The following is a 21,602-nucleotide window of genomic DNA, read 5'->3' as shown; positions in this document are numbered from 1 at the left end:
TGCAATCCATCTTCCAATGCAGCAACCTCAAAACCTCCAAGGTGCAGTGTTCTTTATCCATGGTCTTCATCTCCCAAAACAGAAGAATGTAAAAATTTTGATGCCTGCTGGTTGGCTTCTTCTTTGGTGCTGGGCTGAAAATAAGCTTGAAAGATAGCCCACCAGTCATATTGAGACATGTTTGTGCAGCTCGGTGTGGGCCAAGGTTTGAAAGGAACCTTTGCATAAAATATTTACCATCAACCAGTGGCATTTTTCCTGTCATATTGTCCAGACCATACTTCTGTTTACAATGCCTAAATTTACACAATTGACATGCAGTCCAGCCATGCATTTTTATCTGCTTATCATCCCTTTCAAAAGTTTCTTTTGACTCTGAGAAACACTGCAAGTTGACATAGTTAATGTCCATTTCACAGAAGGTAAAATTTCGTTTTCCTTGCAAGCTTCCTCTTCTACATTCCTGGTCTGCAGGACTTCTTGAGTGGATAAATTTTGTTTTACAAGGCTGAGATTATTCATGACATTACAAGCATACCTAATCAGGAAATGATCTGGACCCTCCTCTTTGGTGACAGCTCCATTTTGTTGGAAGATTTGCTACCCTGTCAAAATTGTAGGCACTGACCTAGACTATCATCAGTTGTATCAATGGGTGACTGTAAAACTCCATCCGCTGCCTCAGGAAACTCATCACTTCCTCTGCCCAACAGCACCATTGACATTGTTGACATCAACAGTGCCACCAGCTGCATATGTATCATTGTTTTCTGCATCCTCTGTCTTGCTCTTTTACACATCTTCCATTGATTTAACCTTTAGTTTTGGCTGCATTATTTCTTTGGAATGCCTCACTCCCGGCTGTTGTATTTCATGGCCTAAGTCTATCCTAAGCGCAACACCACATTTTCCGTTATCATGGTCATAATTGTCACTTGCCAGATTATGGTTTCAACTTTGTCATCGTCATCTTGCCAATGGTTAAAAACCATGTCTTTAGTGGATGGTGCATTTAAGAAGTGATCAATACTATTTTTCTCAAACTCTGAGTACAAAATCTTTTCCATTCGCATTTCCTCAATGAGATCAGGGGTATCCTCACAATTGCCATCCGGGCTGTTGTCCAAAGGTACAATGGTCCACCTTTATCAATCTTCAAGTACAATGGCTACAAATAGGATCCATTCCTGATGCCAATCCAAACAGAATTTATTGAAAAGAAGATTGTAGTGACTATTATGTCATTGATTCCCATAAAGCTTTGGATTTTGGGGAAAATCTGTGTAAAGGCTAGATTTAAGGGATCATTTATCTTTTTCCTCTTATTTCTTTATTTTACCAGTGTTTGAACCTTCCTGTTAGTTCAGATACAAGAATTAGAAATTTACCATATGTGTTTTTATCAGATTTTTTTATTGATTTTGAAGACATAGGAATTAGAAAATAGGAACTAGTTGAACATTGTCTGTATTTTTACTGATCATTTTAAACATCTTAAAGATTTTGCTGTAACTTAATCTGATCCGAATCAATCAACTTACGGCCGCCTCGCACAGGCACTATAATCGACCTCGAAGTGCTTTGCACGGTGTCGTGCCGATTTTTCTGTGATGTATGCCTTTAATTATATGTACTCTGGAATGGCTATTAACCTTCTAATTTCTGTTAACATCATGTGTTGTTTATGCTACATATGTTTAAGAACACCACTGAAACTTATAATTCATGTCTACTTGTTTAACATGAATTTATTGTTATTTGTTTTTCAGGTTTTTGAAGTGTAAAAAATGGTGCAAAAGTGGCATTTATGCATTGAAGTGTCTTGCTTTCCAAATCCAGGTCGAGCAGTTATTAAATTCATCCTTTACAATATGGCAACAAATCATTTATTTTATGGAAAGAGAGAAGTGCCTGGAATGACGACAAACAATGAGGCATATTACATTGCCCTTGTTGAAGGGTTAAAAGAGGCAAAACAACATGATGTCAATGATATTGAAGTCTTCACCAACTCGGAGTTGATATGTAATCAGATGAAAGGCATCTATCGGGTTCGAAAGGACAATTTAAAACCTCTTCATAAGGAAGCACTAAATTGGAGTTTTCAATTTCAACATTTTACCATCAATCACTCTGCAGATATTGAAAAGATGTCCACTGATATAATGTCCAGGGCATTTTTAAGAACATATGTAGATGCCAAATATGACATAGGATCACCATCCATTGCAACAGAAATCATTGATCACCATCAATATAAATCCCCATTGTGTGAATGGGTTGTTGTTATCATTTTTCTAGGGTCTATCATAGCATGGTTCTTTCACTAAAGAAGAACCTATTATTCCCCAACATGCAATCATTACAGTTTCTTGTATGGGAGACAAATTAATGGACAAATGTAATATATTCCATGTACATGGACAAATGTATTTTGACAAAAGTAACTGGTTCATGATTTTCTGATTATCATCAATAAATTATGTTGTTGGAGAGATATTGATATGCCATGTGATTTGTTAGTTGGTTGTTGATCAGTGATGAAAGGTTTCTTTACGTATGTGTCCTCTTTCAATTGTGAAAAGTGCTTGCCATTTCGACATGATAAAAGGAATGTCCATTATGCCACTTGTTCATCGTAGTGATTTTATATTCAATCATATCTGCAGATTGCAGAGAATCCCCAAGCCATGCTAGAACATGGACCAGTGAAGAAGAGTGTAAGGTGTGCATTTTAATCCAGGTCCTCTCAGCTGAAATTCACATTCAACAATTTGGAGAAGGAAATCCTATCTTACCAGCTAACCACCCCTCCCTCCTCACAAAAAAAAAATGAACCTAGACATGGACCAGCCTATTATAGTCTTAACCTTGGTGGAGACACTGCCTAGCGTGAGATATGCACGCACTGCAGGTTGGATGTTTTCCTCTTTTGGCATCTGTCTGGGAGATACTCCTTCTATTCAATTGTCATGAAAGTCGTTTTCCCACTTGTTCATGGTAGTGATTTTATAGTCAATAACATCTGCATAATTTCCCCAAGCCATCCTAGAACATGGACCAATTAAGAAGAGTGTAGGGTGTGCAATTAAACCTAGATCCTCTCAACTGAAAGTCACAACAATCTGGAGAGGAGGCTTCTCTCTTGAACAATTTATAACCAGACCATGATTGAGATTTTATCTGATTACAAGCTTGTTTTTGTTGACTGCGCTAGCTAAAGTTTTACCTGAACAATGTTATACACACATTCAGTTTGTTTCTAACTATCACTTTCAGCAGTAGAGTAGATTGAGCGGCTTGGATTGGTTGCATATCCAACTGTCAGCAGAGTCTTTACTTTCCAAAGTCTTCCAACCCGATTATTTTGCACTGACTATTCATCTCATCAGAACATACAATGCTTAATTTCAAGAATTATGATGTGTTTATATGCAATTTAAGTCTAGAAACACACTGTATTTAAATTTTTAACACGGTCTTCAGAAATTTGATCTGCAATTATCTTCGACAATATGAAGATCCATTGAATATATAAGAAAAAATAAGAATATGATCAGAGAATTTCATAGGAAGAGTGTGTTAATGGATTGATCCTTATTACTCGGAGGAAACACACCATAAGAAAGGAAACCATTATCGCAGATATAAAACATGTAGGCTACCGAGGTGACAGTTGGTAGTCTATCCAAGTCACCCTTGATGGAACATGCCTGGAGTTTAAGGTATAAGAATGTCTTGTTAAAATTTAAATGTTAAACATCTGAAGTTATGTTTGCATACAGTATTAGCATATTGATGACAGCTAGTGCTCAGAATACAGTAACTTTTGGGGTTACTCTAAAAGTGCTTACATCATGCTTTGGATGTTTCATTTGAGTTGGGGTATGTGGTTTATATTCAGCCCTTGAATGGTTCAAGATGGGTTGGCACATGAGAGATAGTTCTTGATAGATGTGCATAGTTGAGATGGCTTGCTCAGTGGATTCTTAATTTTAGATGTTTGCTGGCTTAGTGTTCTTCCCTTAGGTGTTGGAGTTCTCTTGATAGTTTGGTGGATACCTTTTTAGGGGCCCATGAAGGATCCACTTCTTTGGACAACACCCTACATGGAATGAGCAATAATGTGTGATTTGGAGGAGGGCATCAGGCCCTAGTTGGCATGTGGCAGCTTAAATTTATATTCAGAGGATTGGAGATGGCTTAGGGAGACTTGTGGCTTCTGCAGTGTTCTTGTAGGGACAGCTGATCTAGTGGAGTACATTACTTAGAAGGATCAATGGAGTCTGTGAAGAGTTAGGATGTGCGGATGTGGACTTTCATTCCATAGCTAGATCACCTTGGAGCATGACACATGTATTTTAGAGTGTAGTGCCTCACTTCTGTTGGTGTACTAGTCTTGAGAGAAGGCTATGGCATAGTTTTAAAAACCAGATGGGTTGTACCAGAAATTGGCCAAGCCAGCTGGTCAGACAACCGATCTTGCTAAGACTCCCAAGCTTGCTAGGTGGAGCAATAAACCTGATTCATTGACCGGTTAGGACCAGTTAGGTACCAAACTGGCTGGTTTGGTACCTAAACTGTCCTAACCGGTCGGGCCCGCAGAAAACTGGCCTTCTATGATTGAAGATTGAGAAGCCTTTTTAATTATTTTTCTATAGTAATATTCCAGATCAGAAATAGGAAAAAGTCTCTTAGATGAACCTCCTGTGGAGTATCTCCTATGTGTACCTTCTTCTTGTGGAGTAGTCAGATGAGTTCTTATAATATATTTCTAATGATTGATTCATCAACGATGTTGAAGCATACTCTTCATGATCCCATAAATGGACTTTATCCATGTCAATGACACCAGGATGTTACTGCTGAAGTGCTCAGACAAGGTGAAGTCCTAGCTCACAAGGTAAAGACCTAAAGGTAACTTTGAAGGGGTCATTCACTGTCACCTCAATAACTCATTCCCGCTCTTTAGGTTGGTTGATTTCCAACTCAAAGCAGGGAATCCCTAAACTCTAAGTCCTGGAGGCAAGAAGATGAATAAAAAGGGGTTTGAAGGGACTGAATGTAAATCTTGTATTATGCTGATATCCAACTGTTAATTCCAGAATTATCAAGACAGAAAATGAGCCTACAAGATATGGTGAAATGGCAGGCTTCTTAGGTTCAATTTTAATTTGGATTTTAATGTAAATTACTGCTGTAAATTCCATATTTGTTACCCATCAAATGAGCCTAGCAAAGGATGATAAAACAATAGCGTTTTTAAGCTTAAAGAAAATTCTGACTTTATGAACAAGTTAGTATATTTTGGATTTTAGGACAGCGAAAGAGGGAGTCTTTTGCTGGGAAAGAGGATATCTAAACCAGCTGATTTATTTTTATACAAATTCCCATTTAGGCCCACAGATTGGTACATTTAGGCTGCTAGGAATGATATCTAACTTCAGATTTCAAACCAGCAAAGTATGATAATAAGATTATGATTTTAAGAGGGTTGGGAAGAATTACTAGTGCCGAGAAATTTTATTGGGGAAATGGAATGTATGAGCTGATGTCTTGATGATCTTTTTCCACTAAAATAAGGGTTAATTGAGATCCCAATAACTAAATTGTGGCATTCTTATATGGCTGTCCCAAAATGCAGAATAATATTAGCAGCTGAAGTTATGTTTGCATACAGTATATGCATATTGATGACACCTAGTGCTCAGAATAAGACATAATTGTCATCCTCACTGTTATCTATTTTATCTCAATTTTCTTTACAGTATATGCTTCTTTCTTAAATATGAACACCATAAATAAAATCAGATTTGTTTTGATCATATAACAGATCTAACATTTGAGAATATATTTGAAGAACAATTTAGATTGATGTCAAAAACAATAATTCATTCCCAAATTGTGGTGTGTATACATCATTGTTACAGCTTAGTCTGCAGTATTAGACCAATTACGTGAGAAAATACAGAAACATTGCAATAAAAAGAACCGACAATTGAATTTGTTGAACAATTACAGAGCCATGTGAATTAACTTGACATTCCATGTCAAAGTTCAAAATTTCATGAAACTTCAGGAGAGTAGTGGCATATAATTGAACTTTTACTTTTGCATTGATGAGAGCTCAAACATTCCTCGGTGCTCATCAGGCACCCATATTTTTAAAATTGCACTGATGAAGGCTCAAACTTTCCTCAAATTTTGCAGGCACCCATGTTCTCAATGTACCTAGAGCCTTCTGAAACAACACAACATTCCATGTCAAAACACAAAGTTTCATGAACTTTCAGAGAACAGATTATGAAAAAGGTATTTTTATAACAACATAACAATGGAAAAACATAAATATACTTATCATATGATAAAGGGCCACCTGACGACGCCATAATAACCTAGCTTATCTATTATTTGTGCATACCTCATTGATTCCCACTAGAGTTGAAGTCCTTCTGTAGATGATCAGTCATGGTTGAAGATGATGCTTCTCCACTTATTCTATAGTTACCTAGAAAAATGTCAAACGTTATCGCAAAGAAATTTTCTAGAGCATCAAGGTATATGTGCACACACAATGAAAGAGTGTCAAATGTACCTGGCATGGAAAGTAAGGTTGGATGGTCTTGCATCTCCCTTTGGTCTTGGGTTATCACCATGGTTGGGGATTGTTGCATTGCTGTAAAAATAAACATACCACATGTTAAAGAATAGTGATGATTAAATACTTAAATCTAAAATCATGACTCTATTCAACACATGAAACTAACCTGGAACCATAGAAACGGCATTATTTGATCGATGACGTCCTCGCTTATTAAGGTATCGAAACTCAAATGGTTCATATTCTGATGGATCAACATTTAAATCAATTTCCAAACCATTGTTTTTTCTGCTGCTTCTTCTTTTCTTTGTGGGGCTAAGGAAACTCTTCTTCCTCTTCAAAGATGGATCAAGAGATTCCAATCCAGGTGTGAAGTCAAAATCAGTAACGTGCAAATTATTGGCTTCATCCAACATTTTTTCAAGCATATCAGTCAATTGGATTGTCTTTGCCAAAGTAGTAGGAGGGTTATCTAAAATGAGATGGGTATAGCTAAACAACTTCTCCCTTGCCAAATGAAGTGCCTCGGCATCTGCGTCAACTTCATTTGTGGCCATAAGAGTAGCATCGACATCTTCATCATGGTTTTGAGGCTCTATATTGATCTCAGGTGGGTCATTGCATATGTTATCCTCTGCATGCTGATGAAGCAATGGATTTGAATTATCCGATTGGAAATACAACCAATTAACCTTTATGGCATGCTTGCAAATGTTTCCACGGATAGACCATGGACATTCACACGTTATAAAATCCTTACGATACCAGGTGACAAGGTATTTTTTATCTCGATCTGTCTGACTTCTCACCCAATAAGCATGTGTTATGTTCTCATGAGGACAACAATCAGTATCCATAATTTTTCTTGCTCGTTCCACTGATGATTCTAGCTGCTTTTCTCTCTTGTAGTTGTTTAGGAATCCTTCTTCTTTTAAGATTTCCTTGAACCGATAACAAGGTTCAACTGTTGTTAGTAGCATATGCAATAACCAATCCATCCTCCGGGCACATTTTTTCCTTCTATCAGATAGAAATGTTGTTTTTAGGTAACAATGGTATGACTCAACAGCATTATTGGTCTCCTGATTTGCATGAGGAAACTCCCGACAACCTTTCACCCACATACCTAATTGCAAATAGAACGATGTCAGTCTCACTCTATCACCTTTATAAAAGAAAAAAATACATATAATATGAAAAAAATGTTTACTTACGAATCTTATCTCCAGTGACCCAATTCTTGTTGAAATAGTCTAAGAACTTCTCTTCATCTGCAAACTTGATAAAAAATTGATTGATTGCATCTTCCACTTCATAATTGAGAGTGTGTTTCATGATGAAACCTAACTCACTGAACATCTCTTTGGCTTTTATGGAACTAGTGGCCAATCGATTGACATTTTTCAACCAAGCCCTCCGTACATGCCAAACGCATAAGATCACATCGCAACCTGTGATCCTCCTGCCATATTCAATGCATTTTAGTGTGATATTTTTAGAAAAAATGCATGTTTGGTTATATCATGACAATGTTAAAGTTACCTCAAGGCACTGATTTCAGCCAGTGCATCATCAACCATGAAAGCATTGACTTTCCAATCAGGACGGGTTTGGAAACACTTGCGCATGAGCTGCTCCAGCCATATTGCAATATCATCTGATGTGTTTCGTGATGCCACGACCCATGCAACAGGCACCCCGCTTTGTTGTTCATCAAATGCCACGAGTGTATACAATTGATACTGTCATTTTCAACATTACATAAATTCAAATACAAGTTATTAATCATTTTGAATGGATACAACTTAAATAAATATATTCAATAAATCATTGGCATCTGACTTACCCCATATTTGTTTGTGTTAAATGTTGAATCCATGGCTATTAAACTATTGTGCGATAGCTTGACCATTGTCTCCAACATCCACTTTGTTTGAATCCCTATTATAAAAGGGACCTCCACACCATTGGGCTTTTGGTAAAAGAAAAAATCTTCCCGATGCTTTTGATACCAAAGGTTTACACTCATTTCATCCTTTTTGTGAAGTTGATAATTTCCCTTCGCCAACCTATTATAAATGTTTACAATATCTTTCCTGCATAAGAAGAAATCTCTATCTCGAGTTGCCACATCGATGTCAACATGTCTCTTAACGTGGGTTCTATACACTACATCAATAGGCACTCCCAAAAAGAAACAACTCTCTACATATGCAACAATGTCCCTCGAAAGCCTTGGCCTAAGCAAGGCCCTGGTCTCACCTGAAGTGTCACATTGACCATGACAAGCCCAACCTTCCCCATCTACATGTTCATACATATTGAAAGTTAATATTGCTCTATCAGGAATTTCATGCATAACTTTCACAATAAAGTGGCATTGGCAACCCCTCTTCTGCACAAATGAAGTCCTTCGTTTAGCTGAAAGATTTCCTCTTTTGTCCTCTGGGCCAAATGAACAATAATAGCTAAACCAAAAATTTAAATTGTTAGTACATACAAAGAAAGATAACCGTGGTTTCAAAAGATCTAAACAATATATATTTTAAATACTCACATATCATATTGCAATGCAGCAGTAGATCTTTCTTTTGGTTTACCCTTTATTTTTCGTACGAAATTACATGGAGCAATAGGATTTTCTTCCTCTCCTTTTATAAAGTCAGCAACCCGTCGTAACGGGATTACAGCAACACGATCAATACCATTGTTTTTTGTATTTATTTCTGTCCAAACCAAGTCTTTATTAGAGAAAGTCATTTTTCCTTTGAGGTCTTGCACCTCAAGATCCATGATATATTGCCATTTCTTTCGCTTGCCCATTTTGAACTAATCTGGTCAAAGAATATGCAAGGACATCAAAACCAAAATTTCGATCTTAGCAAGTTATTCAACATATATATAAATATAAAACCTCTTTTATGCTTTTTTTGAGGTCTAAAATATCAATCACTCAATGATGACAAAAACAAATAGCACAAAAGGATGCAAAAAATTTGGGATGCAAGCATTTCCTTTAAGATGTTGCTTTTTGCCTCATTCATTTTCAACAAGGCATTCCTTAAAGGAAAGATTCCTTTGACAACATGAACAGATGCAAAGATTTAGTTACAAAACCGTGTTTTCTGCTTACCTAACTCTGAAGCAAAAAAACATAACATAAATATTAAGCAAATGTGAAACAGCAACTCCCGTCTACCAATTTTCAAATATTAAGCAAATGTGAAACAGCAGGACATACTATAACACAGAGACAGAGGAGAAGCGTGGTCTGCAATGAAATTGAAGCTTCCCACCGCAATATTCACGCGAAATTGTTTGAACAACAGAGTGTATGTTTCTCTATTTGAAGGCTGTGCTCTTCTTCTGCCACAAAAATCCTTACATGGCTGTCAGTGAGCCGTCGGTTGCACGATTATTTTTGTTTTATAATATTCAGTTTTCGATATTCTTGGCCAATTGTCCACAAATTCGTGTTTCTTGACCTTATATCCTTTTGCAGAGGACTCTGAAAATATTCCATGAATTAAATTTTAAAAATCTTGGAATAACTTCCGTGATTTGAGCTCATTTTCTAGCGGAAAACTAGTTGAAATTTTGAGATTGAGCCCAATTTATAGTCACTACAATCTTCTTTTCAATAAATTCTGTTTGGATTGGCATCAGGAATGGATCCTATTTGTAGCCATTGTACTTGAAGATTGATAAAGGTGGACCATTGTACCTTTGGACAACAGCTCGGATGGCAATTGTGAGGATACCCCTGATCTCATTGAGGAAATGCGAATGGAAAAGATTTTGTACTCAGAGTTTGAGAAAGGTGGAAAGGTCGTGGCTATAAGTGATATCACAGGTGCATTAAAGAACACCAGTGGTCTTGATATTCCTAGCATAATAAGATATTCAAAGGAAAATGGTAATATTAAGGACTTCACAGAAGCAGAGGCGATTGACCCAGAATGCTTGTTACATGAAGAATGTGATGTACTAATTCCAGCTGCTCTGGGAGGTGTTCTTAACAGGTTAATTTTTATTTAAATTTTGCCTTAAATATAGCAAATATGGAAGACGAGGAAAGACACTTCTATGCCAAATACTTTTGACTGAGTTACTGTTTTAGATGCATGACTGTTGAAGTATATACTATTGCTGCAAGATAGATTTGAAACAGATGTTGAATGAAAGTGGATGTTCATCGCAGGGAAAATGCTAGTGAATTGAGAGCTAAATTCATAGTTGAAGCAGCAAATCATCCCACAGATCCAGAGGCTGATGAGGTAGGCTGGATTCTTATCAAGATGAATTATTTATTTTTTCCTTTTACTATTTCAAAGATACTTAAATTTAGTGTTAGATTAAAATTAAAGGATTTTAGGCTTTTAATGTACAGATTTTATCAAAGAAAGGAGTTGTTATACTGCCAGACATATATGCAAATGCTGGCGGTGTAATTGTCAGCTATTTTGAGTGGGTTCAGGTAACTAAAGATGGGAACAACTTTCTGTTTTCTGATAGTTAATTAGAAGATGATAAAATATTATGTGACTTGGAATAGTTTGGCAGCCTGCATGGTGTTTTTCTTACTCTCCCCACTCAAGGTGAATCTTGGGATAGGTCTTTCTAGGATGAGAAGTATTGCATTCATTCTCTTGCAGTCCTGTTTGATGTAATTCCAAGGACAATTCTGTTTATTTATACTGGTCACACCTCTCTGCTGATGTCACACACAAAAATGTTATTGTGAATTTACTCTGTGTCTCTTTCATTGCAGAATATCCAAGGTTTTAGGTGGGATGAACCTCAAATTAATAATGAACTATGGACATATATGATGAGGGCTTTCACAGACATCAAGGATATGTGTAAAAAACTTGATTGTGATCTACGAATGGGGGCATTCTCACTTGGACTGGAACGTGTGGCTCGTGCAACCAACTTAAGAGGTTGGGAGGTATAAATATTACTCTTCAGAAGTTGATGCCCTTTGTCAAAGGGTGCATGTTATTGAGTTCCTGACAGCAGTCCTTTGGGGAATGCATTTCCTTCATTCATTTGATAGTTGATGCTGTTGAGTTCTTTAGGGTGGTTGGCACTGTAATAATAGAACTTATTTCTTTATTCATTTAAATATGATGTCAACAATTCAGGACTGGCTGCCATTCTAGTGCAGAAAAATTTCCCTCTATTTATATCAATTTCATGCAATTGAGTATGGATGACTGGTTGCCACTGTAGAGAGAGGAATAAGGATAGTCACTGAGAGAGAGGTTGGTCTTTGTCCAACATATGGCTTCAAAGTCTTCATATAGTTGAAATTGAATTGAGGATAGGAAGTTCCCTGGGATTGGAGAATTTCAAGCAATCAGTCCTCATATAGCGAAAATCTATCATATAGTTGAAAATGAGGGTGTTACTATCAATCTGTGTTTATAATTTGACCTTATCAGACTGCTGCATACCTCCCATGTCAAGTTACAATGTAATGGTGGGTGTTTAATAAGGAAGTAAATATATGCATCGAGTTAATTGATGCTTATAATTTGAACATATAAGGTTGGTGCAGAACTCCCAAATCTCATTATACTGAGTATCGTGACTGTCTAATAACGGTACCTGATAACTATGATTAAGCAATTAAAAGAAATGATCAAATTCATCAACACTAAAGTTTTGATTTATTAATTACAGCAAAATTTTATTGATGACCATGTGATATCTTATTATCAACAGTGTTTTCCTCTAGCACATTAAATTATGTTTTATATGCTGTGAATTTGCCTACCCATGCCATTTGGCAAGGATGTGTATCAGCTAGTGTTTTCCTCTTTGAATTTGCCTACCTATGTTAAACAAGGGTGCATATCCACTAGATTTCATAATGAGAGTCCTTGAGACTTGATACCAAGGATGTGTATCAGCTAGTGTTTTCCTCTTTGAATTTGCCTACCTATGTTAAACAAGGGTGCATATCCACTAGATTTCATAATGAGAGTCCTTGAGACTTGGATGTGTATCAGCTAGACGATTTCTTAGGGAGGCCTTGAGATTTGGATTCTTTCTAGAGTATGCAATTGACTTAAGCTATGTGCTCATGTTTCCAATGACAGCCAATGGTGAAGAAAATGGCTGCTTGCACTTCATCCATGCTCAAGAATTGGCAAGAAATGATGGCTCAGTCGGACTCTAATGGCAAAGAGTTTGATGTTCACAAAGAGTTTAGAGCATTAACAGCAGATATCATATCTCATACTGCATTTGGTAGCAGTTACAATGAAGGCAAAGAAGTATTCGTATTGCAGAGAGAATTGCAAGAAATGGTTGCTAAAGCTGAACAATCTGTCTTCATCCCAGGAAGCCAGTAATTACTCTATACTTCTCTTCAATTATAGAGTTTTGCATGTCACTGCAAATTCATTAGTACTTCTTCTTTTGTTTATGCTTTTTCCAAAACGTCCATTAAAACCTGCGGTTTTAGAGGCTAGTGCCATAATCCATAGATCCATGCATAACGTTCTACTGAGTGCTATACATAGTCCATAAACATTCTACACTAACATAATGCTTCAGAGTACTTATAACTAAAGACAGGGGACTTATATTTCCCGACTTTTTGACAGTTACATTCCTACCAGAAAGAACAGGTATGTATGGAAGATTGATAGAAGAGTTAAAAAGATCCTGAATTCAATAATTCAAAGTAGGTTGGAGCCCAGAACAACAAGAGGTCACGTTGGCTATGGAAGTGACCTGCTTGGAATTATGATGACGGCCAACCAGAAAGAATTGGGAGGGACTCAAAAAGATCTAGTCATGACTATTGATGAAATCATGGATGAATGCAAGACATTTTTCTTTGCAGGCCATGAAACTACATCCATTCTGTTAACCTGGACAGTATTCTTACTCTCAATAAACCCGGAATGGCAAGAAACGTTAAGGAAAGAAGTGATCAGTTTTTGTGGCACAGATATACCAGATGCAGACATGGTTAGCAAGATGAAGTCGGTATGTATTCCATTCAATATATTTCCATATTATTTTTGAGATTCCTTAATCAACTAAACTTCAGCTATCACTTTTGGGAATAGTCTACGGAGGCATAAATATTACTCTTCAGAAGTTGATGCCCTTTGTCAAAGGGTGCATGCTATTGAGTTCCTGACAGCAGTCCTTTGGGGAATGCATTTCCTTCATTCATTTGATAGTTGATGCTGTTGAGTTCTTTAGGGTGGTTGGCACTGTAATAATAGAACTTATTTCTTTATTCATTTAAATATGATGTCAACAATTCAGGACTGGCTGCCATTCTAGTGCAGAAAAATTTCCCTCTATTTATATCAATTTCATGCAATTGAGTATGGATGACTGGTTGCCACTGTAGCGGGGAATTTATTTATTTCATTCATTTGAATCCTGTCCATGATTATATTCTGCAAGGTTTTGTCCTTCCACTTTGATTTTGAAGTTATTAAAATCTGTCTGACACTATAACTATCAAAACACAAGCTAGTTCCTCTTTAGGGCGTGATATTTATGGCTGTCCCTGTACTGCAACTTCTATCTTATTGTACAATCTGCGAGCAATTTTGCTTTGTCTGTTTGTTTTATTGTTCACCCATCTTATCATGCTTATGCTTGCTTTCTTGTTTGGAGTTGTGTAATTTTACTAGTATAGCTACCTTTCAGCTTGTCTGCTGTCTACAAAATCGTTCTCTCTATTTTATAGGCCTTATAATTCATTGTTCTTGGATTTAGGCTTTAAGCACAATGCTCCCACAAATACACGAGCATATACCCTGCTATACAAAGATGACAAGTTGACTGCTTTCTGGATGAAAATTCGAAGACCTAAATACAAAGAGAAACTTCAGAAATTCAATGCCAACAGATTCTCCTTCGTATTTCTAAAACCTTCTCTCAGATTGTGCTCTGCTGGGAGGCTCTGAATACCTAAACAGGTTATGAATTGAGACTCTTGAACCGCTCACTCGGGAGGAGATCTAAACCCCAAATCAAAAAAAGAGCATGAAATGTATATCCAGTTTGGCTAACAAACATGCGATCATTAACGCAAGTTTGACTGAATTAACATGTCGCAGAAATTGGTGGAGATGCTCACTTAAAAGCATAATACTCTGATTTTATAACCACAAAGCCGAAGTTCAAATCACAACAGGGGTATGGGCTTCACGAGTTAGTTACCTGCGAGGAGTACGTGGCCGAAGGAGTTTGCAGAGTATCAGAGCACAATGGCTGCAGTAGAATGGCTCCAGCGTAAGGGTAGGGGAGCACAGCGCGCGGGTGTTGAATTCGAATGGAGGCATGAATGGAGGCATGAATGCGCGCGGGAGTACGTGGCGAATTACTCCCCGATCGGCCAGCGCATTGCCTTGTGCAGGAAGGATGTCAGGCGATCGGCGATCTGTCAGGGCGATCGGTCAGGGAATGTCAGGGCGGACCGGGAGGTTGGCGGAGAACGGGAGGAGCGATGGTGGCGGAAGAGGGGGAGATTTCCGGCAGCCGGAGCCGGACGATTTTCCGGCCGGTGCCGGAAAAGGGTCCATTCTACTGCCTCCGTAGACTATTCCTTTTTTTTTTTATCTTTTCCAGGGTGGTAACTGGTAAGTGACCCTGAGGCGTTCCTTCAAGTGATAATGAAGTTGCTTTTTACAACTGCGTTTTTGTCAGCGGTGTAAGGTAACCAGTGTGGAAGGCAGACCTGTCGTGAAACGACACATTCTAACTTTAATCAGAACACCAGGTTTGGACACACGTGTGCACGAACTGGTTTTAGTTAAGAAATTATATAGTTGTTTGAATGAATTCAATGCAGAAAGTGACTTTATAAAAAGTTGACAAGCCCCACTTCAATTTCAATCGCCGAAAACCGCCTGTTCAGAGGTCCTCTGTGTGCGCGCGGGCGTGCATTGGATGCGGCCTCTCGGGTGGTGTTGCCCATGCTTTTTGTCGGCGGGCCGCTCATGTTGTGTCACATCGGAGCCGTGAACTCCCAACTGTTATTTATCAGCTCCCGCCCAAACCTGCGGGCCGGGTAGGCCACCCACCAGACCCTGTCTTGGTGTCTATATATATATATGTTCTGTATATATATACGCTTCTCTTAGAAAGCCCCTATGGTTGTGGTAATTTCTAGAGTAAGAATTATGTGAGCGCAGAAAATCTAATGTAGATAAATAATCACCTCAGATGACATGTGGCAGTGATTTGGAATTAAGTATGCTAGTGCATGATTATTTGTTTTCAATTATTACTTATTTCTGGTTGAATATGAATTTCCTTTTTTATTTTAGAAATGACTTACAAGACCATTTTATCCACTCACATATCTATTTTATCTATGACTTTTAGGCTTATTTTTGGAGTTTTCATGGATAGCTATCTCATCTTAGGGTTGTAACATTATTTAATTTAATTTTTAACTCTATTTAGTTAAACCTATCATTAAATATTTTTCTAATTTAGGATCCCCACTCCATTTTTCTCTCACTAGCTATTCTAGGAATGTTCACTTGTTAACTGTGTGTAATCACAAGGGAACCACAACTTAGTTCAAATTTATTTGATCTTATGGAGAGGATATTTATTGTATTTATGTTTAACAATAATATCATATTAGAGTTTCAAGAGTAATTCAAATTGTCTCTTGGTTATTTAGTTAATTTTATCAACAAGTTTATTCTCTCGTCTCTTATTTTGCAATGGCTAGTCTAATATATTTTTCACACTTAGATCACGTGCTTGTGCTTAAAATCCAACATGGTATAGCATAAGTGATGTTTGATTTTTTTATTTTTTATTTTTGGGTATATTTTAGAAGATTAAAACATACCAAAGAGAATGGAGTAGCTTATTGTGATCCTCACTCCTTAGAAGATTAAAACATACCAAAGAGAATGGAGTGCAGAAAATCTAATGTAGATAAAGAATCACCTCAGATGACATGTGGTAGTGATTCGAACTGACTAGGGTATGACATGATTATTTCTTTTCAATTATTACTTATTTCCTTATCCTTAAGATCTAATATGAATTTCTTTTCTTATTTTAGAAATAACTTACCTAAGCACTTTATCCACTCATATCTATTTTATCTATGGCTTTTAATCTTTTTTGGAGTTTTCGTTAATAGCTATTACATCTAATCGTTATTACATTAAATTTACCTAATTTTTAACTCCACTCAGTGAAACCTATTATTAATTATTTTTCTAATTTAGGATCCCCACTCCATTTTTCTCTCACTAGCTATTCTAGGAATGTTGACTTGTTAACTATGTGTAAGTACAAGGGAACCACAACTTAGTTCAAATTTATTTTATCTCATGGGGAGGATATTTATTGTATTTATGTTTAACAATAATATCATATTAGAGTTTTGTGAGTAATTCAAATTGTCTCTTGGGTTATTTAGTCAATTTTATCAACAATTTTATTATCTCGTCTTTTATTTTGGAGTAGCTAGTCTAATATTTTTTCACACTTAGATCACGTGCTTGTGCTTAAAATCCAACATGGTATTAGAGCATAAGTGATGTTTGATATATTTTTGTATATTTTAGAAGATTAAAACATACCAAAAAGAATGGATTAGCTTATTGTGATCTTCACTCCTTTCAATTACCTTGATTGGAAGCCAAAGATCCAATTGTTGTTGTGTAGCAAGGAACTTTATAGGATCACAATGGGGATTGAAATTGAGCCTACATTAGTTGTTGATAGATCAAATTACTTCAATATAATGGATGAATCCTATGAGATTTCTATTTGTCCATCACCCCTAATATTTTATTTCATCTAGAGGGTTGTAAAACTTCTCATGAGGTTTGGACCAAATCGGATTAATTGTTTGGAAAGAGCTATAAGTTGAGAGGACATCAAATAGAGAATGAGTTTATTTCTTTATATCCTAACCAATTTGATTCTCTATAGGGCTTCTTCCTAAGATTCTAGGCTCCAACCTAGTCTATATGAGGAAGCCAATCCTCTCAATCTAATCTAGTAACCAACCTTTCTATATGAGGACACCAATCCTCCTAGGCTCCAACCTTTACAAATTCTGCTTCAAAAACACTTCAAAAAATTCTTCAAGAATTACTTAAAGATATGGCTTTAGGTTTGCTCCAAAAGTTCTTCAAGGGTTTCTTAATGATTTCTTCAATATATACTCCAAAATTTATTCAATGTCTGCTCCATGATTTTTCAATGGTCACCCCAAAACCTCTTCAATGAAAACTCAAAAAATTCTTTCAAGTTAAACTTCAAGTCAATCTCCAAATTTTGCTCTAAAATCTTCAAGGATTGCTCCAAAAGTCTCTCAAAAACTTATTAAAATAACTCAAAATATGCTCCAAAAGAGCATGTCAAAAGTCCAGTTTCGAGTATGCTCCAATGTCTCCAAGGTCTACTTCAAGAGGTAACGAAGGTCTATCCAAAAAATTCAATCAAGTCTTCTCCAAAAATCATTAAGAATGCTTCAAAAAGTGCTGCATTTTCTTCCCATGGTCAATACTTTATCCAAAAACACTTTGAATGTTCTAATAAATCCATGGATCTTCAGGTGAATGTTGATCCCTTGATTCCTCAAGGTGACATTAATGTGCATAATTCAAATCTCGAACCTAATATGATCAAAGGTATTGTTTCTTCAAGGGATACATGTCGTCCTCTATTATTTATGTATCATGACCCATTGTACCTTTATTCATTTGATCAATTTGCTCCATCACCATTTTCTTCAAATACTCTTGATTCTCATGTTACTAGCTCAAATGGTGATCAGGTACAAAGTAGTCACATTACACAGGTAGAGGAGAAAAATAGTGAAGACACTTTCCATCTTTCTTCCTGCTTTCAAATTCCTTTATGCCAAGATGATGTTTCTACATTCTTGGTTGATCAAGGATATTTTGATCTTGGAAATTGATTGAATGAAATCGAACCTCTTAATCGAGATGAAGGATTGGACAACCATCACTCGGACACTAATAACTCCTCTGACATATGTGGTGATGAATTCCCAAGTGCTCTGGATGATATCTTGTTTTATCAAGAAGTCTTGGATTTGCAAAGCTTTGATCTTGCATTTTCTTTTATCATAGAAGAGTTTCTCACAAGTATTTCTTCCACAAATCACCATCCCTTGTGTTGTGATTCATGTAATGAAATAATTGATGATGAAAATATCCCATGTTCTTCAAAATTACAATCTAATGAATCAAATTCGAAGTTTAAACAAGGTGATAATGAAGAAGATGATGCGGTAATCCTTGAACATATTTCTTACAATTTTGGCAATCCATTTGGTGATGTTGAGACATCTGATGAAATGGTTGATTCCAACAACTACCATCTGTTTCATAATGATCTTGCTGAAATAATTGGTGACAGATGTATTCACACAAATTTGATCTGACCATATGCTCAGATTTTTATTATTCAATTTATGAAGGCTCTAGGAAATGTCAGGAATTTAAGGCATTTCAGCTCCCGTTGGTGGTTATGTCATGTTCTTGTAACCCTGATGATGATCCAGATTTAAACAGGAACGCAACAAATTACAGATATAATCATACATACATAGATGCAACAGAAATAATACTTCATTTCATTACTGTAAAATATTGAAATATGCTTACAAACAGAAATGAAAATAAACTAGCTAGGGCGATGGTAGCTTATCTCTGAGAAGAGATGTGGCGGTTACATGCCTCTGAACTGTCTTACAATGAGGCTCGAAGGCCTATTTACTGTTGAGAAGCAATGGAAAACCTTAAACATCCAAAAACCTAACCCTAGGAGACGAAGCGCCAAACTATGGGCCCCGTTTTGCGTAAATTGGTACATCAACTTCTCGGGGTCGTAACTTTGGCATATGATCTCCGTTTGACGCGCACAATACCTCGTTAGAAATATATATCCAAGGACTACAACTTTGGGAAGAGAAACATAGGTCCATGGACCCATGTTACTCCCAGTTTTTCAAAAAAACATCCTTTAGGGCCTCAAAATGGCTCTAGAAGTTCAAGACCCGAAAAACTGCTAAAAATAGTAAATTGTGCTACAATTAAGGAAACTGAAAAACTGAAAGAAACAATGGTGGGGTTTCAAATGGAATTGGCGGGTGGCCACCAATATCCACCTGGATCATTCCTCCCCCCTTAGGAAGCAATGGTCCCCATTGCGTTGAGTTCCTCCATGAGATGAGGAAACTTCTCCTGAACTTGGTCCCTAGTGAGCCACTTGCCCTGGTGAAGGAGTTGGCCTGCTTTGACAACTCAATACAGTTGGATCTTCTGCTGGTGAGTGTGCTTGATCTATATGTCCATGATTCGATCAATTGCAGCCTGTTCCATGCAATTTGGATTTAACTCTATGGATGTGAGCTATTCTGCAATGTTGTATGTGTCTAGTAATGGTGGAAAGTATGGCCAAAGGCGGTCCACATTGAACACTGGGTGCAGGCCAAGGAATGAGAGAATGCTCATCTCAAATGCATTGTCTCCCACAACCTTGGTAATGGTGTAAGGACCATATGGGAGTGGTCCGAGTTTCCGATAGGCTTCGGTAAGGCGTTCATTTTGCAAATGCAACTAGATGTTTTGCACACCTGAAACTTGTGTGGCACCTGATGTTGATCATGTCGCTGCTTGTTGTTGGGTGCAGGAATTACACTTAAGAAAACTCCTCAACACTTAAATTGTCAACCTGGGGGATCCGTAAACTTAGAGATGAAGCACAGGCAATGCCAGAGATGGTATGAATATTTCTAATATAAATCCCTACTTTCTTTAAAGGAAAGATTGTAGAATCAAACTAAAAAGAGAAAAAGGCAATTTGAACCATCAAAATAATCTAAGACTGGAACAAGGAAGAATGCATTTGCAAAAGGGAATTAGAAATAAAGGGGCAATCACTCTAGCTAACTATTGTTTAACTACTGAGTGTGTGTTTTTCTTTAGCAGAGACACTTAGCAGTCTCATCAGATGGGCCCTTTAAACCTGCTCCTTTAGAGATTTCCTTCTTGCACTAATCTGTCTTGCACTATCGCAGTCTGTTTGCACTAGTGTAGGAACAAAGATTTATGCAGAGGGTATAAGTGGTGTCTTTACTAAAGGCGTTTTAGGTTCAAAGCACTCAGATCCCGTGGCAAGAAACTAGTTCTTGCACCAGATCAGAGCTTCTTGCACTTAACATTTAATTTTTAAAATAAGTGTTTAGTTATTGCAAGTGCTATTACACTATTAAGTCAAATTGCACACATAAAAATGAATGTTTCTGACTTTGACAGAGTGCAGAAATAAATAAACAATCCATATACATTTATCCTGTCATAAAGTGTTTAATGAAAGCAAGAAAATTGCGGGAAGTAAACTAGAAAGGCTTGCTGCATCACACCAATGTGCACTAGTGCAGGTTCATTTCTCCTGCTTGGACCAGGCAGGGAAAACCAACCAAACAGAACTGCAGAAAGGGAATAGCACACCAACGTGCACTGGTGTAGGTTTATTTCTCCTGCTTGGACCAGGTGGGAAAACCAATCCGAAATCAGGTGCAGGAAAAGGAAATTTAGCTACTTCACACAGCGGATCCGCTTTCACTCAAACAGGAATGCATGTGCTTGAAATTAAATCACACTTGACAACATAAACACAAATTACAAGAAACACGAAATAGGGTAAACGTGCTGGGTTGGTTGGGCCCTAGCCAACCAATGCGTTTCCCTTTCAAATGAAAACGCTGCTCAGTACTTTAATCAATTCATCAGCTTCAAACACAGAAATGCAATTTATAAAACATGAGGCGGAGCTCCCTTCTTATTAATTCACTGAGGCAAATACATGCGTGAATACATAGTCCAGCCCAGATTCGGGCGATAAAAAATACAGTAACCTGCTACCACCTCTCTGGCTGTATCTATGTTCTATAAAAAACTTCTATCCAAAAACTATCTCGTCCTATTTACATTCTTCATTTTATAGA

The 21,602-nt window shown here is 37.1% G+C and overlaps 3 protein-coding genes across 5 annotated transcripts; 2 read left to right on the top strand and 1 right to left on the bottom strand.

The window, feature by feature from the left end:
* Nucleotides 1-5,877: 5,877 nt before the first annotated feature.
* Nucleotides 5,878-15,187, bottom strand: LOC149224596 (uncharacterized). Of its 2 annotated transcripts, XM_089386174.1 has the most exons (9): nt 14,804-15,187; nt 9,159-9,435; nt 8,448-9,069; nt 8,144-8,343; nt 7,816-8,063; nt 6,768-7,727; nt 6,596-6,676; nt 6,422-6,508; nt 5,878-6,241 (listed from the first exon to the last, which is right to left on the bottom strand). In XM_089386174.1, the coding sequence occupies exons 2-8, from the start codon at nt 9,422-9,424 to the stop codon at nt 6,423-6,425; spliced, it is 2,463 nt and encodes an 820-aa protein (XP_089242300.1). In that variant the 5' UTR covers nt 9,425-9,435; nt 14,804-15,187; the 3' UTR covers nt 5,878-6,241; nt 6,422. The 2 variants fall into 2 exon arrangements, with proteins under 2 accessions (XP_089242300.1, XP_089242299.1); XM_089386173.1 differs by lacking the exon at nt 14,804-15,187 and having other exon boundaries at nt 9,159-10,271.
* On the top strand, nt 10,351-11,806 carry LOC149224598 (glutamate dehydrogenase B-like). Of its 2 annotated transcripts, none has more exons than XM_089386175.1 (4): nt 10,351-10,623; nt 10,803-10,878; nt 10,977-11,078; nt 11,373-11,806. In XM_089386175.1, the coding sequence occupies exons 1-4, from the start codon at nt 10,382-10,384 to the stop codon at nt 11,556-11,558; spliced, it is 606 nt and encodes a 201-aa protein (XP_089242301.1). In that variant the 5' UTR covers nt 10,351-10,381; the 3' UTR covers nt 11,559-11,806. The 2 variants fall into 2 exon arrangements, with proteins under 2 accessions (XP_089242301.1, XP_089242302.1); XM_089386176.1 differs by having other exon boundaries at nt 10,367-10,623; nt 10,992-11,078.
* Nucleotides 12,713-14,027, top strand: LOC149224597 (cytochrome P450 709B2-like). Its single transcript, XM_089383578.1, has 2 exons — nt 12,713-12,959; nt 13,219-14,027. The coding sequence occupies exons 1-2, from the start codon at nt 12,724-12,726 to the stop codon at nt 13,643-13,645; spliced, it is 663 nt and encodes a 220-aa protein (XP_089239704.1). The 5' UTR covers nt 12,713-12,723; the 3' UTR covers nt 13,646-14,027.
* Nucleotides 15,188-21,602: the final 6,415 nt, after the last annotated feature.

Source organism: Pinus tabuliformis, chromosome Q (assembly GCF_031772625.1).
Source record: "Pinus tabuliformis cultivar Carrire ecotype Pingquan chromosome Q, CPIR1, whole genome shotgun sequence".
In the NCBI taxonomy this organism is placed as follows: Eukaryota; Viridiplantae; Streptophyta; class Pinopsida; order Pinales; family Pinaceae; genus Pinus; species Pinus tabuliformis.
Note: the sequence above shows the minus strand (reverse complement) of the source record. Positions and strands in the feature narration are given on the sequence as shown.

Excerpts from the sequence above, each read along its gene's own strand:
- LOC149224596 (XM_089386174.1), bottom strand. The coding sequence starts at position 9,424 with ATGGGCAAGCGAAAGAAATGGCAATATATCATGGATCTTGAGGTGCAA. Across the intron at positions 8,064-8,143 it reads GCTGAAATCAGTGCCTTGAG|GAGGATCACAGGTTGCGATG; the intron begins GTAACTTTAACA and ends TGAATATGGCAG. Across the intron at positions 6,677-6,767 it reads TGCCGTTTCTATGGTTCCAG|CAATGCAACAATCCCCAACC; the intron begins GTTAGTTTCATG and ends TTATTTTTACAG.
- LOC149224598 (XM_089386175.1), top strand. The coding sequence starts at position 10,382 with ATGCGAATGGAAAAGATTTTGTACTCAGAGTTTGAGAAAGGTGGAAAG. Across the intron at positions 10,879-10,976 it reads CAGATCCAGAGGCTGATGAG|GCTTTTAATGTACAGATTTT; the intron begins GTAGGCTGGATT and ends AAAGGATTTTAG. Across the intron at positions 11,079-11,372 it reads GCTATTTTGAGTGGGTTCAG|AATATCCAAGGTTTTAGGTG; the intron begins GTAACTAAAGAT and ends CTTTCATTGCAG.
- LOC149224597 (XM_089383578.1), top strand. The coding sequence starts at position 12,724 with ATGGCTGCTTGCACTTCATCCATGCTCAAGAATTGGCAAGAAATGATG. Across the intron at positions 12,960-13,218 it reads GTCTTCATCCCAGGAAGCCA|TTACATTCCTACCAGAAAGA; the intron begins GTAATTACTCTA and ends ACTTTTTGACAG.